This window comes from Copadichromis virginalis, linkage group LG7 (assembly GCF_057382275.1).
Source record: "Copadichromis virginalis isolate Kocher_CV1m ecotype Utaka linkage group LG7, C_Virginalis_male_GT1.1, whole genome shotgun sequence".
NCBI lineage: Eukaryota > Metazoa > Chordata > Actinopteri > Cichliformes > Cichlidae > Copadichromis > Copadichromis virginalis.
The window spans coordinates 43,696,331-43,713,379 of NC_140624.1; the positions used below are offsets into that span (position 1 = coordinate 43,696,331).

A 17,049-nucleotide genomic window follows, 5' to 3' on the forward strand; every position below is an offset into this window, starting at 1 on the left:
CAACCAGTTTTATTTTATAAATACATGATGCCTTGAATCGCAATATTTATGTTCTTTAAATAACTGCAAGCATAGCGACAACTGGCATAAAATTATCCAAAATATTAACGGAATTATATTTTGAATCATGGAGTTAAATTAATTTCAGTCTCAAAATTGTCTTCTCTTTAATAATGACTATTTTTTCTTTTATATATATATATATATATATAAATGAGTAATAAGAACATACATATGGTTTTATCCGCATATACACAACAATCAGCGTGTATATAACAAAAACTTTGGTTTTCGAGCGCAAACTTGTGCGTTAATTGCCGCATTGTTGTCCGCGGTCAACGCCAGCTGTATATTTCCAGTAGCAAATAAATGACAATCATATAAACAAGTATAATTTTATTTTTTTTCCCTCTGCTGCTATAAGTGTCTAAGATATCAAACATCCACCAGCAGAGCTTTGAGGAATCAGAACTGTTCCGAACTGCGCGTCCAGCCTTCTCACGCACATGAAACTCTTTACTCGCCCTCCCCCTTCTTTAACTATAAGGCAGGCCAGAGTCTCGCACAACTTTCACTGCAGCTCTGCAGAGACACTCAGGTTCTCCGCTCGCCTGTGCAGCCCCTCAGGTCTCTGCTGAACCTCAAAAGCTTTTCTTTTTGGGGGGAGTTTTTACGAGGCGCCTCGATTTGATTCACTTCCTGTGGTCGGACCCCCGATCAGAAAAGGGAAAGAGAGAAGAAGAAGACAGAGAGAGAGAGAGACAAGGGCAAACGTAAGAAATCTGTTGTGAAGAGCAGCAAGCAAAACTCTCCGGCGCTGCGTGGCTGCATCACTGCCGTGACAGACCGTGTTCGTGCTTTAAAGAGACACTTTTCTGTAAAACAAAAGTGCGCGCCACAGTTCATTCATGGTACGGATATAACTGTTTTTCCCCATTTTTTTACTTTTTTGTTTTCTTTTTCTTTTGTTTTTTCACGCCCATCGCCGACTATTCTCCTGATCCCAGACTCTGGAAACTCTGAGACGCCAGGGGTTCATGTACTGGAAAAATGAAGTGTTGTCCCCTCTTTCAGAGGGAAATAAAATTCTGTCCGAAGGAATCCCAACAAAGCAGGTACTGACACGCAATGTTTGGGCCTTTTTAAAAAAAAAGGTTTAAAATGACTCTACTTGCAGCTAGTCATATGTGCAGTGCGGATGCTATACTAGGCTCTAGCTTTACTGTGGGATATTTTCAACATGCCAGTTTCTTCTCTTACTGAACGGCACGGACGGCAGAAGCGCGCAGTTTCTTTGGCAGCCCCCCGGGGAGGGGATCGTGCGGGGATTTTTATTTTTTTGTCTCTCCGCGATCTCACAAGAATCATGTTTCTTGTGTGTATGTGGAGATCAGCTGCACGCGCTTCTTCTGCGTATGAATGGCGTGATTTGCTGTCCGTGAGGCGTGATTTGCTGTCCGTGAGCCTCTCGAGCGCTGCCAACTCGCGTGAAGAGAATTAGATTTTAATTACAGCCATTAAAAATCAAATTTGCAATTCTTTGGGTGACCGTTGCCTTTTTTCCACCCTGATTGACAGTTGAAATTGACACTCCGTGTCCCTCTTATCCCCCCAGCGTTTCAAGCTATTTGTAATTACAGGTAGTCCCCCCCACCGAAAACACACACACACACACACACACACACACACACACACACACACACACACACACACACCACTCCACTCCACTCCCCATCCTCCAGTCTCGTGTCCTGGATTGCGAAGAAAATACTATTATTCTGAGAGGCATGGGTTAAGGGCAGGGGGAACAAAATCAATCCAATTTGAGATAGCTTCATTAAAACATTGCCTTTTGTTGCAGGGGGCTTTTAAACAGGTTTGACCGGGGGTTTATTGTCAGGACTACTTTAAATAGGAGTAGCCTCGGAGAGCTGTCCGCAAATGTATCCCGAGGATTGCTCGGCTCAGCTGATGATGAGACGGAGAAAGTGATGACCCGCCGCTCACTGATCGTTTTCTTGTAGGTGATCTCCACCGAGCACCAGAGCACACCGGGAGCCTCGCGCTGCAGTGTGGACTCTAAGCACACGCCAATGGTGAGAGTTTTATTGCCCGTTTATGCTTTAAAACATATATGTTTAAAAAAGGCTCTTTCAGTGCGCCGATAGCGTGCAGCGGATGACCGTTTGGCCCACGCGCATTCGCGCTGGCGAAAATTTGTGAATTATGCGCGCACTGCAGTGCAAACGCATGGTAAAAAAAAAATGGCGACACCTGAAAACTGTCAACGCGCTGATGAGGATGATCGGTGTGTGTGTGTGTGTGTCAGTGCTGAGCTCTGCTGATGCCCTCTTGCAGTCTCACTCGGACGGAGAATCCCAGCGGTCCAACATGGAGCGGGAGGACACCCGCTCTTCCCCCAGCACTCCGTCCACCCCCTCCGTGTGCTCGCCGACCTCCTCCACCAGCTCGGTGCCGTCCACCGGGAAGAACCTGTGCGCCAGCTGTGGTCTGGAGATCCTGGACAGATACTTGCTGAAGGTGAGAGGCCGGCCATACTTTTAGACTTTTTGTTTTCCTTTTTACATTAACAGACAGAAATAGTTCGTCTGCACAAGACAATCGGGAGCTAATGAAGAAGGATGCTGTGCTGACTCTGCCCTTATTTTTGGATTTGGGGGCCCGCCGTAAGTTTGCACGGAATTTAACGCAATTTGGAGATTGAAAGCAAAAATAAATAAATACAACTTCAAACTGAAAACAGAAGAAAAAGAAAAAAAGGTTGCAATGATATTTGAAAGCAGCTATATGCCTGACTTACTTAAAACTTTTATTATCTAGCCAACTCGGAAAACAGGAAAAGACACAAGAGGCGATTTGTTTCTAAATCTCAGCTATGTTATCGCCACCGTAACATTTCAGGAAACGGAGATTAAACGGCGCTCTGTGTTTGGGAGACCGCAGACAGTCACAACAGGGATGTTTTGGTTCTTTTGCTGTTTCACAGCCAGGACGCCCTGCTTTTGTCGCGTGCGCTTTCCAACCCCAAACAATCTTCACTAGTGCGCGCGCGGCCCTGTGTGTGTGTCAGGAAGTGTGAAGATCATTAGTTCGTTATCTGCCTACTTTGTTCTCCATCCGCGGGACAGATAAGACAAATGAGATTGTTTTATTTAAATATTTAATGTCTGGTCTTAAATTAAACGTTTATGCTATTATAATAAATTAGTCACGCTGAAATTTTTATTTTATTTTATTGTATTTTTCATGTCCAGAACTATTAGTTTATCTGCAATTATCTATAGAAGACGTTTTGTCTATACATGTTGTAAATTCTCTGGATAGGTTTAATTTATACGATCTCAAAACCTAAACAATTAAAATCTTTTGTGTGCAACAATTGTTTGTCTTCTTTATTTAGCCATTTAAAAAAAAGTAATACATATTTCCCATGATTTTAAATGTCGGGACTGATCATTTAACACCGTATTCAAAATAATAATTTAAAAAACTCAAATTCATCAACGAAAAATATATCTATTAGGCCAAATAATAATAATAAGTACTAATAATCATTTAAGGTTATAAATATAAATCTAACGTTAGGGCAAGTGTTTTTGGCAGCCTCCTTTAACTCTCATATGAATAAATAGACAAGCCGGATGGCTTTGCTGCCTGTAAGCTTGCAAAAGTATAATTTTTTAAAAAAAGTTTTTAAAACATTTTTTAAATTATTGTTTTCCTAAACGATTATAGTGCTGTTTAACGAAGAAAAAAAATCCAGTCACAGAAAATATCGGTTGATGCCTTAATATTTCGTATAATATCGTAATTGCCAATAAAATATGTTTTAGGACAAAACAAACAAGCAAAAAAAAAAAAACCCTCCTAAAAAGCATATTGCTAAAATACAGAAACATCTGTGATAAGATGCGCGCCTTATAGTTTCAGCATAATATTCATAAATGGCTTAAAATTGTGAGGTATTTTTATTATTTAGAGTTTTTTGTATTTTATTTATTCATTTACAATAATGAGTAAAATACATTTTTAAAAATTGTTTAAAAAAATTTATTTATAGCTCTCATAAACATTCAAAATAAGCTCACGATCGATCGGATTTGCGCAGGCGCGTTCATAACGCATGCTGCTGCATCACGTCAGTGTTCCACAGTGTGACAGAGTCATTACTCACCACAGCAGACCTTAATGCGGCCTTATATCATCAGTTTGTGTGTGTTTGACACGCTTGGTGTCTCTTTGCAGGTGAACAACCTGATTTGGCACGTGCGCTGTCTGGAGTGCTCAGTGTGCAGGACGTCACTACGTCAGCACAGCAGCTGCTACATCAAAAACAAAGAGATCTTCTGTAAAATGGATTATTTCAGGTAGGGTAAGTTTATGGCCGTGTTTTCAAAATACCACGTCCGCCCCTCTGCCAGCACAGCTCTCTCTCTCCCCCTCTCTCTCTCTTGTCGCACACACGTGCACTCACGCACGCTTATCCTTTGAAACGTATGCATGTGGGTTGCCTCATATATTCTTGAAAAGCCTTTTCAAAAACTGAAAGTGTGTAACAAAATAAAAGCTTTTGCCTACAGCGAAGGGCTGAAAGATTCACAGTTTTGTTATGGCTATCCAAAAAACGCGACATTTTCAGCAGCTAGGCCTATAAAAGGAAAAACACTGGAGTGCTGCACTCTGGGAAAATTTCCCTAAAGTGTTTAAAAAGTTGTGGGCTGTGTAGTTTTACGCTATTTAAAGAAAAACGCTTTTGACCTTGTTATGACCAGCTTCTCTTTACCGCTTTGATCATATCAGATCTTAAAAGGCAAATTAAAGTTAGCACACTTTAGTTTCTTTTCGCTTATTTATGCATTTCCAGTGCACCGTGCCAGACTGGCTGGGCGTGTTTTTGTGTTTTGCAACTGCCCGATCATTGGATCCTTTCTCCAGCATTTAGTGCCTAAAAGCTGGTGAAATCATTTTCTCATGACTCAGTCTTGAATGAGGTACAAAATTAACACACCACGTGCCACGATGCGCGCGGATAACTGTTTTAACACCCTGACAGGGACACGTGATGTAAACGGAAATTGGCGGAAATGCCAGTTTGAGCTGTCCGGATTTAGTCGGTCCCTAAAGACAAACAGAGCTTAAGTGCAAAAAAGGAAATGCCTATCTATTCTATAATAAAAGGATATGTCTCATTTTTAAAAAACAAATACAATTTCAATTAGAGAATCAAGCCTAATAGCAATAATAATAAAAACCCCAATGATGATTGTTTAGTAAACCTTAAAAATTAAATATCTCTGATAATATATCTAAAATAATACAAAATAAAATTGTATACCGTCTGTATACAACATGCCATGAATGCGTAGGCAAATTTTGTACAATTTTATTACAATACAAGCTGGACTAAGAAAGCCTGTCTGATGTGTTGACTCAGTTTTCTATTCCCTTTTTGTGTGTTTTTGTGAGTGCCAAGAGGAAAATATAAAAATGTGTGCAGGCCTGTGTGTGTGTGGTAGTATAGGGTTAAATGGGGTTCACAGCCACAGCAGCATCAGTATGGTAAATTTCTGTTCAGTAGCCTGGAGCTGGTGTATTAATCGTATGGACACGTGTGCCAATTTGTGCTTAACGCTTTGTGTGTGTGTGTGTGTGTGTGAGTGAGTGGAGTGAGTGCATGGAGCTGCAAGTGAGCGTTAGTGTTTGTCTGATCAAAATCTGACACCAAGTCACTGCTCTGAGGTTTATAATCACCAGCAATTAGTTGTCCCCCCACCCCAGACCCTCAAGCCTCCAGACCAGCAATTAGACTTCCCCGAGTGCCTGGTCAGCATGTAACTCGTGTGAATGTGGCTTATGTCCAAACTGAAAACACACCCTGAGACAGATACCTGCACACAGACAAACATGTAATAAGAAACATAAAAACACAAATATGAAACTTTGAAATGGGCATTAGCAGAAATGCCCATTGCAAACACCTGCACACATAATCCACCTACTCACACGCACACACTGGTCACCAACACACACAGATCTCTGTTTATTTATGCATGTCTAGCAGCTGCCAGTCATTTTGCTCATATTTTCCCGAAAATGGAGACTTTTGTGTTTGCTCTGCCGCACCATAATATTTTACCAGCCCAGCTCTGGTTAAATGCTCCCTTAGAATTTACCTCCACACTGCTCACTGATCACTGAGAGACTCAGAAATGCTTTTTAAATGTGGACGCTTAAATACGTCATAGTATCAGATCTCCAAAGATGGTAATGAATAAAACAGTTTAAGCTCTCTTACAGTCAAAGAGTTTTAAGCCCTTGATTGTTTTAAGATATATTGTCATTTGTTGGTAGAGTTGTCTTTCATCAGATTGCTTCTCTTTCTCCTCTGTGCGCCAACGAATTAAAACAGAGAAAACCTCGGCAATGTGGCGTCATCCCATTATAGGAGAAGTGCAACACTGCAGCAATTATTATTTCTTTTAATCATCAAGGCATCTGACAAATATTTAGTCACTTACTCTTTAGCGTTTTAAAGGCCTGAAAGTGGCAACAAATGTACATAATCAGACGCAAAAGACCTCAATAATCTAATCTAATCTCTTTTTAGAATTACTGCAGTATTTTAGCCCCAGATATTAAAAGCCATTTGTCATTATTGTGCTAATTTAATTTTCTTTGCTCTGTAGTGGTTGATTTCTGCATCCTGGGTAAAAATGAAATGCGTTTGTTGTGTATAATGAGGGTCACTTAGGGCCTCTTTCTGGTTAATTTGGTCATAGATGTAGTTAAGTGGCATTTTTAAACCTATATGGTTGTTAATTAATTATTTAAACGCACAGAAAGCTAAGAAAATATTTAATTCATAGAAACTGGGGGTCTAAATTAAACTGTCACATAAACTGACACATTTCCCCCTAAAATAAAACGTATTATTACTCTTGTTATTTTTCCTAATTTTGTTTAAAACGTTTTTTAATAAAGGGTGTGAATGAAAAGGGTTTTTCTGGACAGATGTTTTATAAGAAAAACTTATAGTTGTTTTCACAAAATGCTAAGCAACTAATTTCCTAAATTTAGAAGTTTAAAAACTGGTCAAAGGACCTAAACTGCTCCACAGTTTACCTCACATTTGTCATCTATCTGCTGTACAGAACTATGACTCTAAAGACAGGGATGACAAGCACAGTCATAAAAGAGTTCATAATGCAGATACGCAGATTAAAAACTACTGCAATAGTTAGTATGGTTACAATATGTGGACGAAACCCCTCTTTTGCACAATAACATCAGTACTTTTGGATTCGATGTCCTTATAAGTCACTCTGAGAATGTGATGCTACTTTAAAAAATGCTGCATTGAAGCTTTGCTGCAGGGCTGGGACCTGTGCAATGGTTACTTCTGTAAATATAAACTGTAATCTGGGTTTAGGCCAGATTTAAACTAGGCTAAACACCGCTGCAAGTCCAGATCCTTTGGGCTGCTTTCAAACCTCTGGAGATATTTCCTCATCTGTGTCAGCCTCTCATCTGGCTTTGGACTGACAGCTGCTTTAATGGGGCGTAATAGCAGGAAATCAGAGTGGGTTTCCCTCCATATACGTGTGTATGTGTATGCAGAGGTTGGGTGGGGGCGATGTCAGCGTTATAGGGGTGCAGGACAGAGCCCCCGCTGTGCCTCTCAAACCCATGTCAGGCCTTGGGGGCTTGCTTTCTCTCTCTCTCTCTCTCTCTCTCTCTCTCTCTCTCTCTCTCTCTCTCTCTCTCTTAACCACACACACATACGCAAACCATTTCTATATCAGCCTCCTCCCCTTTCCCCCCTCGCCTCCTTTCAGCCCTCCCTCGCCTTGCCCCATAGAAACCCCATCCGCGTCCGTGAGCTGCAGGCCACACAGGAAGTTGCCCTAATCAGGGGCACCCCGTGACACTGACACTGTAACCAGAGTCCACGTATGTAATGAACTTCGTGGGTGAGATGAGAGCACATGTGGATGTGTGCATGTCTCTTTATGCGTGTGTGTGTGTGCGCTTGAATTTTAAAATTTTTTTGCAATAATAATTATTCATCAACCACCCACCTCTGGTTAGCTGATTAGGTCTCCATAGCAACAAAGGAGAGCAGCAGCTACAGAGATTTTTATCAAGAAGCGAATGAATTAAAATTATAATAAGACATCTGTGACACACAGTGTTACGCTGCTCAGTTAAAGCGCTGCACTACATTATTCATGCCGAAAATCAGATTGGCTGTTCCAAAGAAAACTGCCCGTATTCCTAGTTACTACAGGCTAAAAGAGCAGCGGATGAGAGTGTCAAGGACTTGTATTTTCTGCAGGGTTTATCCATAAAACTCTGATCTATTAAAACCTGTTAAAAGACGTAAAGCATATGAAACATTTCCCCCTCTTTTTCTCAGCTCAGAATCCTGTCAGCCTAATGTGAACCTCTCGCACACAAACCGCACAGCCTCTCTCAGGACAAATCTAATGGAGATTAGCATGTTCTCAGAGCACATCATAAATAATCCAAAAAACGTGTACCTCCTCAGGCCCCTCTTTCAGCAGCAGGTGAATTACTGTATAAAAAAAAGAGTAAAAATTAGACAGAATAAGGGGAGCAAATAGGAGAAGTCTGAGGAGGAAAGGAAGTTTTGCGGTGAGTGATATAAGGGCTGCGAGGATTGACACGGATCCAAAATAAACATCAGTTTTTTGGTGCAAATGGAAAATAAGATACAGAAAAAGTATGGGTGCAGAAGTAAGAGGAAGGGGAGGAAGACAGAAGAGGAGGAGGAGGTTAAAACAAGGGATGGTTTGCAGCTTTTTCTGGGTTCTGTCTCAGACCATGAAACTGACAAGCTGTCATGCTGCATTAGCTGCAACGTTCCACAATGTTTTCCTCTTTACTGTAGAAACAGGCCCGACTTCTCTGTAAGAGTCTGAAAGGATATCGTACAGTGAGCCGTGCACTCCATTTGTCTCCCGGAGCGGCTTTAATGGCACATAAGAGGTTGTTTGGTTAAATCTGAACATATCAGAGACAACTTAAGGCCTTAGTGGGTGCCATGCCAGCCAATTTTCCTTGAAGGTCATCACAAGGACTCGCTGTTACAGTTGCACTGCTTTTCCCCCTTGATGAATACCATTTTTTGCATTTGTTGTGATATCTACATAATTTGTTGACCTGTGATGATAAAAACTAGGCTGACCCTCAAACAGTAGTCGCCTAATGATGCCCCATAAATAGTCTGCACCACACTACATGCATAAAAGTGACTTCTGGCAAACAAGCTCCTGCACATAAGGAGGGTTACAAGCTTGTGAGATGTCAGGGCCTTAGTATGCTTTCATCCTAGATAGAGTGGCCTTGAGTGCACGCATACGCTGCCAAACCCACTCACTTGGCAGCCCTTGTGCTCCTCTGCACCCCCAGCTCTCTTTGCTCGCTCTCTCCGCCGCTTACGCTCTCCACTTTGCCATTTCCCCCCAGCCCTACGACTCCCTGTCTCAGTCACTTACGTCCTCTCTCTCTCTCTCTCTCTCTCTCTCTCTCCATGACTGTTCTTTTCCGGCTCCCTGCCCTCCGCCAGCTCCACTGACCTCTGACTCTAAATATGGCTCATGTTTGTGGCTGTGTATGGAGCAGCGAGCGAAATATCGGGGTGAGCACGGCTGATGAATGTACACAAATCCAGCTGTACAGTGCAGCACACTGCGCATGTTTACCCCCACCCCCTTCCACGCCAGTTTTACCCTTGAAGAAGCACTTTCTTTCAGGCTGCTTACAAATCTGGCCTCCTCCAGCAGAATTGGCAGCTGCCGACCCCAACAATGGCTCTTAACATAACCATAACCATCTCCAACCTAAAGCGTTTGATACCCATTAAAACCCATAATAGGTCCTTCAAATGAGGCGCTTAATATCTTTTTATTCTTGTGCAAAACAGGGAGCATCTATAATATTTCTGTTGCAATAAAATGGAGATTTATTTGGATACTCCACGGACCCAGCTGCACAGTAAACACAATCTCGTGAAGGGATATGAGATATTCGACATTTTTCCATCTGTATTGCCTATGTCTGATATATCTTATTTCATAAAGCACAAGTGCTGCAGCTCAATTTGACTAATTTCTACACACATATTACTAATGTACTATTACATTTGAAAATACTTTTTTAATATTTGGGATTTACATTTTTTCTTTTTAGAAGAATGGCCACCGACATACGGGATAGGAAGGCCTTTTTGTGGGATTAGTTATAAATCTACAGCAGCCTTTATTTCTTCTTTGACCCCCGTGTCCCGTTTTATCCCCCTCATTTAAAACATTTAAACTAAGCAGATGTTCAGCTATCTTATTTCTTGCTAATGAGGAATTGTCTTGAAGCATTTCTAGCCTTACATCTTTGACCCTCTTTCTCTCTCCCACCAACCACCCATCCATAACAGCAAGTCAGGTGGTTTGGGTTTATTCACCGCCAACCTCGCTGTTGCTATCAGTTACAGCGAGGCGATCTAGAATGATGTCATCTGGGTTTTTCTTCATATTCCACTGTGTTTAAAGCCAACCTGGCTTATGTGTGTTTTTGTGTGTGTGTATATGTGTCAGGGGCTTCATGCATCAGTCAGGAAATTGCAGGTGTTGGTTTGTTTGCATTCAAGGCTCAGCTTGCAGCCGCACTCAGGAGTCTTTTCTGAAAGCCATATCCTCCTCCTCCAAGGTTTCCTTTAAAGCTTCTGAGCTTTGCCAGAAATTAAAAAACAAATTCATGTCAAACTTCACTTCAAGAAAATATTCTCAAAGAAAAGGAAGTCACTGTGTATGTTTCATTTTCTGTTCTGCAACAATTTGATCTTTTTCCCTTTTTTTACCCATAATTCCTCATTCTGCTGCTCTGTTCTTATCCCCCTCACAGTAGGTTTGGTACCAAGTGTGCCCGCTGCGGGCGGCAGATATACGCCAGCGACTGGGTGCGGCGTGCAAGGGGAAACGCATACCACTTGGCATGTTTTGCCTGCTACTCGTGTAAGAGGCAGCTGTCCACGGGAGAAGAGTTTGGTTTGGTGGAGGAGAAGGTCTTGTGCCGAATCCACTATGACACCATGGTGGAGAACCTCAAACGAGCAGCTGAGAGCGGTGAGTGGTTGGGTAAATGACAAGATATATCTGAAGCTATGCTTTTCAGCAAAATTTATTGCCTGATTGAATCATTCCTTGTCATAACTATTTCAAATGATTGATATCTGTTAATTTTCTGAGAACGGTAATACCTACAGAATTAGCATGTTATGCTGCAAGAGCGGAAAAGTAGGCCACGGCTCTTAAATTTGGGTCCCTGCTGGGGCATCAAAACTCCTGAGGTCCCTTTGATATGATACATTTTTCAAGTCCTGTAGACTACCTATGTCTCCTGACATCTATAGTCACTTTATTTATCACTGAACTATTATCTGACTTGCATGTGTGTGTGTATTTTTGTAGGCAATGGCATCACATTAGAGGGAGCAGTTCCAACAGAACAAGACAGTCAACCCAAACCGGCCAAAAGAGCACGGACATCGTTCACCGCAGAACAGCTACAGGTGAGAAACGCTCTCAGCAACACCGAAGTACACAACGTTGATTTACTGTGCCAAAGCCCTGACACAGTACCTAATATTTTGTCTCATTGTGCAGATCATGCAGGCACAATTTGCTCAGGACAACAATCCGGATGCCCAGACGCTACAGAAACTAGCTGACATGACAGGCCTAAGCAGAAGAGTCATACAGGTGAGCAGTGTGTATAAAAAGCACGAATGGATGACGTCAATATAATTAAATGTTAAAATGCTAAACTAATGGAACACATTCTTACAGTACACTGAAAAGACAAACTTTAAGAATATAGCCACATGATGTCTGGTTACATTGCATCTTCATAGGTGTGGTTTCAAAACTGCAGAGCAAGACATAAAAAGCACACGCCCCAGCACAGCGGGGCTCCTCAAGGTCATCCTCAGTCCAGGATACCCTCATCTCTGCCCGATGAGCTGCATTACTCTCCGTTTGGCAGTCCCGAGCGAGCGCGCATGGTGGCCCTTCATGGGTACATTGACAGTGAGTTATCATTTACTGTGGTGTAAATAGGCACATCATTTTTAGTATTTGTTTTGACTTTTTAAATTATGGGAGTTACTTTGTAAGACACATTTTGCTTTTCTTTTTTTTAATCTTGTGTGTTTTTTATGATTTGCTCCCCAGGTCATCCCTTCTCTGTCCTGACCTCTCAGAGTCTCTCTCATCAGGCCATGTCGCTGCCTCAGCTCCCCCTCAGTCGCTAGTTCTCCGACATGGCCCTTATGACCCCTGACCTCCCGATCCCAACCCCTGATCTAACATCAGTGATGTCTCATGAACCAACTCGAAGGTCATCCAGGAGTCAGCGTGGAGAGGAGACAAATATTGCAGGAGCCTTGTCCACTGAAACCAGAAAAAAAGAGAAATGGATGAACGAGATAAAAGCTAAAAAACCATCTGTGATTATGTTCTTTTCTGGGGATAGGACTTCCAAAAACGACTTTGAAGCGTTTATCATTAAACTCACAGACTATGTATCACACGGACCCTTTTGCTTCACGTGTACAGCATCCTCCACTCTACTCAGCCACCACCTAATGTGGAGGTGAAGGGAGCTTTAAAGGGATAAACTGAGCAAGGAAACTTCTTGAAGTGCTGTCAAAACACGAAGAGAAATTTAAAGGGGAACTATCTTTGTGGCCCAAAGGCCACAGTAGACCACATTAGAGGTAAGGCTCCTGGCTCTTTTCTCTCTAAGCAACCATGAAGGAATCTAAATATAACAGGAATCTTTGATTGTTGAAATATTTTTTATTTCGGAATGACATATTGACTTTATGACGTCTCAGAAAACCAGAAACTTCCTCCTTCTTTTCCCACCGAACTGAGGTGCAGAATTAGAGACAAGAAAATATTACGTGCCTTATCTTTTCCAAAGTGATATTTCTCACTAAACATTTAACTGTTATTACGCAGGAAAAATTATGAGACTCCTAAATCTTCAATTGGCAGAAAATCACAAACTATTTAATAGACTCTGTTGTAGCATTTTGTCTGTTTACCATTTAATGAAGCTGCAAAGGACAACATTGGAGCTGTTGCGTGAATAAAACACCGGTTATAAGCAGGAGTTTGCAGACTTTAAACCGTTACAGTCCTGTTTAAAGAGGAAAGTCTGAGATGACCATACAAGTCAAACTTCACATTCCTGCAAAATCAGACCACATTTCCAGATTTTCCCACAGGTGTATTGTTACTAATTTATAATTTATAAGGTTGCTTGTTCAGCCTCTGTATGTGTGTGTGTGTTCCACACAAGCAGGCGGGGAATATTGTATTGGTACAATATGGACAGTATAAAATGACTGGGTTTGTACATATTAAGATGTGTGTGCGTCTGTGTGTGTGAATGTGTGAGTTTTGGCAGGGGTATAGAGTGTGCATTTGTATTTTAGTTCCATGACCATAGTGTGAAGAACAGGATCCAACAAGACCTCAATGTCCTTGTATTTATTGAGATGGTAAATCCCTGTAAAGCACTTTTTCCCCCATTTGAAATGTTTTTTTTTTGTTTGTTTGTTTTGTTTAAAAAAAAAACATGAAATGAAACAAAAGTTTATTTGATAGACTGTGCATCATAAATGTTTTGTGTAATAAAATGCAATAAAATAGAATGTGATATTTTTTTGGTGGCTTTGGATCATTTCTGAGGATAAACTAACAAAGCAATTATTCACGTTTAATTTTCCAAAACATGTCAACTGCGAAGCACAGACAAGTGTGTAAGACAATTAAATCGGGCTCAGATGGAATGAAGTTTCAAATGGTAAATACACAAATAAAATCCATAAATATAAAGTAACTCTGTGTTCCATGTGTATTTTTTAAAGTCAGGCATTGTGTTTTGCTGTAACTTCACTTCTTGTGTGTTTACTTTAGCATTTGTGCTTAGATTAGTGGTTAACAGTGTACATCCTCGTGTGTGTGTGTGTGTGTGTGTGTGTGTGTGTGTGTGTGTGCTGGGTCTGCATTTTTGTGCAAGACAAAGAGTGCATTATGGGAAATTTCTCCTGCTCTCAAGGGTGTTCTTTCATTATTAATTTTATTTGATATTTTTTTAAAAGATGATCTGCTGATGGGAGTTTATGGCAATATGTTGAAGAGTAATTTAATGAGTGCCTGACGCTCGCCCAGCAGATCAAAGCCTTGTCAATGTTACCTGCTAATTTCCTATCTTTGGCAAATTACCTCAGATTGTAGTTTAATACACTCACTTTTGAATGCCTGCTAAAATCTTTCATTTAGGCATGAAAAAAACCCTGCAAAAAAAGCACCAAAGCCCCTCAAAACCAACCCTCACACATGAATGGCACATTTGTGTTACACCAGCAATCTGTGGTGTTTTGCACATCATTAATTCACTGTAAATAAGTCAATTCTTATTACAGGGATGGGAAATGTGTTGTTGGATAAAGTTAGAATAACAGAGTTGTTTGGGCAGCATGTATAAAGACTGTTTAACCCAGTTGGAAACTGATTGCCTGTCCTAATTCTTCTGGGTGTGAGATGTAGATCTGAAATAATACAGTATGGCAATCAAAGCACGTAATAAAACTGGATGTATTCTGTGCTGCCTGTAAACTGATTGTAAATGTATTTCCCAGATTCTTTCCATTCCTCTAGCTCCCTCTCTGTAATGCATACAGTATTATGGAAATTAAGATGAATGCACTGAAAGGCGGCTGTTGCACCTCCCAGAATTCATAGGCCACAGCAGCAATGTGGGTGGGGGGGAAATAAAACGAGATGATTTAAAAGCATGGACTTGATCATTTACTTTTCAGTCATTAATGCAAAATGTAATACAAGACAGAAATTCCCTATAGCTCGGTTTTAATAAATAACATGCTAAAAGTTAACATTGCTGCTCTCCTCACATCTGGCTGCAGCTGATTTTTCCGGCTCAGCGCCACAAACCTCATCTCAAGCCTTCCGACAAGTCCGCACAATCCACTCATGCTCCTGGTCATCTGGTGGAAAGATCCAAAGGGAAATTATTAGAATTTGTATCTTTTTATTCTTCTTTTTATTCCAGATAAAAGTGAACCATTTAACCATTCTTTTGACCCACACTCTAATAGTACAGATTTAATCATATAAAGGCGCACAGCAAGAAGCATTTTTGGTTGAACTCGCTTAAAACGTTTAAATCAAAAACCTAACAGCAAGCATTATCACACCGCAGGTCGCACTGAGTGCGAGGCAGCACCGTTGAAGTGCCATTTAAGTCTCGGTTAAATCTGTCAAAGCAAGATAAGCCCGACAATTAGCAGAAAATAACTTCTCAGAGCCACTTCAGACACCAATAAATAATAACCCCCACACACAAAAAATGGACGCCAATTTTTTTCCCTTTCTTCTTCTTCTTCTTTTTTTTAACCGAAACGACTGCCAGAGGAGATGATAATAAACCAGTTTTTCGTTGTTAAAAACTGAAACGAGGAGCTAATTGCAGGGGAAGTCGGCTTTTCTCTCTGGAGCGCGCACAGCTGCACGCACTTGAGCGGCTCGCGGGCCTCACCCCTAGGTTCGACCGCGCGCGGGGCTCCATTGTACAGAGGAGCAGGTCTGCAGCTCTCCCGCTGATTGTGTGTAATTGCCGGCCGAGGGCGTCAACACTAACAGCCTCTTCAAGTGTGAAACGACCTCTCCCCTCATTCTCTGCCTCTCCTTTTCTACCTGCTCTGATCGGGAGGTCAATTGAACGCGACGGACACGCGGGCAGCTGCCGCCGCGGATCTTTGTAACGCATTTTGTTAGCGGAAAAGGTAATTACGGCAGCTCACACATAACTGAGCGGCCACGAGACTGACCTCAATTAACCACCAACCCCCCAAAACCTTCCTTAATGATAATTAGATTGGGGGGCATTTTCATATTTGCTGCAATTTCGCTCTCTTCAGTGTTGGCAGCGTTTATCTCTGGATTTAAGTCACGTGTAATTGGCACCTAAAGTTAGCTGAGGGTACAGGTGGCTGGCGTATTTACACGCGAGGACAGCACTTTTTTGTGATTTTTAAATTTAGCAGTTTTGACGGTGGTAATTATCAGGCAGGATGGGTATAACTGCAGTGAAATCCCGGGGTGTGCGTGTGTGTGTGTGTGTGTGTGGGGGGGGGGGGGGGTAATTATAAGAAGGAAAAGCAACACAACAATAACAGAAACAAATTCATCAACAGTTTTCTGGTCGACTAACAACCTACATGGAGAACCTTTATATGAGTGTGTGAGAGGAGGGGAGTGTGTGCAAGCGATAATGGCACCTTGTTAAAGTCTGTTTATCTTAATCCTCAAAATACACTCAGAGAGAAAAGTGTTTCCTTCCAGCCTAATGGCAGTGGTGTAGCACACATGCACACATACATACATACGTATACATGCACACAAAGATATACAGCATGGCTTGACTACAAAAACGAAAATGGGTTTTCTTATAGCACAGTGGTTGCATAAGAGATGAACAAGGTTCTGCTGAAGTAAATCCAGAATTTGGATAATATTCACAGGAACTCTGTGACTCGTTGAGAAACGACCTGACCCTTCACTGGTGCGATCGATGGAGCACACTTTTGGTTTCTAAGCAAAGGCTCTATGGAAATCAACAAAATGAACACTTAGACAAACATTCAAACATACATAAATAAGTCATCTGTCTCCAATTTTAATGTGGTTTTGTGTCTTGATGACACATGAAACAGCGATGGTTTTACAATTTCTAGCTGTAAATGTATTAATCCATCTGCCAGGGCTCACAGGATTAACACAGGAATCCTGTTTTATAGGAAAAGCAGCGTGAGGATATGTTGCACTCCCCAGCGGACCGGCTGACTTCTATCTGTCTGTGAAACACCTTGGCTGGAAGGGGACAAAGGGAGGGGCCGCGCTTTGGTCACCAGAGAGGTGT

General features: G+C 41.5%; 2 protein-coding genes across 5 annotated transcripts in view; one reads left to right on the plus strand and one right to left on the minus strand.

Annotated features, from left to right (window-relative positions):
* The window catches only part of morn5 (MORN repeat containing 5), a 39,894-nt gene that overhangs the window by 11,734 nt on the left and 11,111 nt on the right, over positions 1 to 17,049 (minus strand). The window contains exons 5-6 of one of the 4 annotated variants that reach the window (XM_085463544.1): positions 15,063 to 15,115; positions 12,425 to 12,488 (exon numbers count right to left, since the gene is read on the minus strand). The exons of 1 other annotated variant lie outside the window; for it this stretch is intronic. In XM_085463544.1, the coding sequence (XP_085319670.1) occupies positions 15,069 to 15,115 (47 nt within the window). In that variant the 3' untranslated portion in view covers positions 12,425 to 12,488; positions 15,063 to 15,068. Of the gene's footprint in view, positions 1 to 12,367; positions 12,489 to 15,062; positions 15,116 to 17,049 lie in introns of those variants that run through there. 2 more of the 4 variants (XM_085463545.1, XM_085463546.1) reach the window with 2 other exon arrangements.
* lhx6a (LIM homeobox 6a) lies at positions 586 to 13,766 on the plus strand. The gene is made up of 9 exons (XM_085463532.1): positions 586 to 1,115; positions 2,025 to 2,096; positions 2,359 to 2,541; positions 4,267 to 4,388; positions 10,942 to 11,162; positions 11,508 to 11,608; positions 11,703 to 11,798; positions 11,951 to 12,125; positions 12,270 to 13,766. Exons 1-9 carry the CDS (start codon positions 1,038 to 1,040, stop codon positions 12,347 to 12,349), a joined length of 1,128 nt encoding a protein of 375 aa, XP_085319658.1. The 5' UTR covers positions 586 to 1,037; the 3' UTR covers positions 12,350 to 13,766.

Bases quoted from the DNA above. Each gene is read 5' to 3' on its own strand.
- lhx6a (XM_085463532.1), top strand. From the start codon at position 1,038: ATGTACTGGAAAAATGAAGTGTTGTCCCCTCTTTCAGAGGGAAATAAA. The intron at 4,389-10,941 runs GTAGGGTAAGTT...TCCCCCTCACAG, and splicing joins TGTAAAATGGATTATTTCAG to TAGGTTTGGTACCAAGTGTG. The intron at 11,609-11,702 runs GTGAGAAACGCT...CTCATTGTGCAG, and splicing joins TCACCGCAGAACAGCTACAG to ATCATGCAGGCACAATTTGC.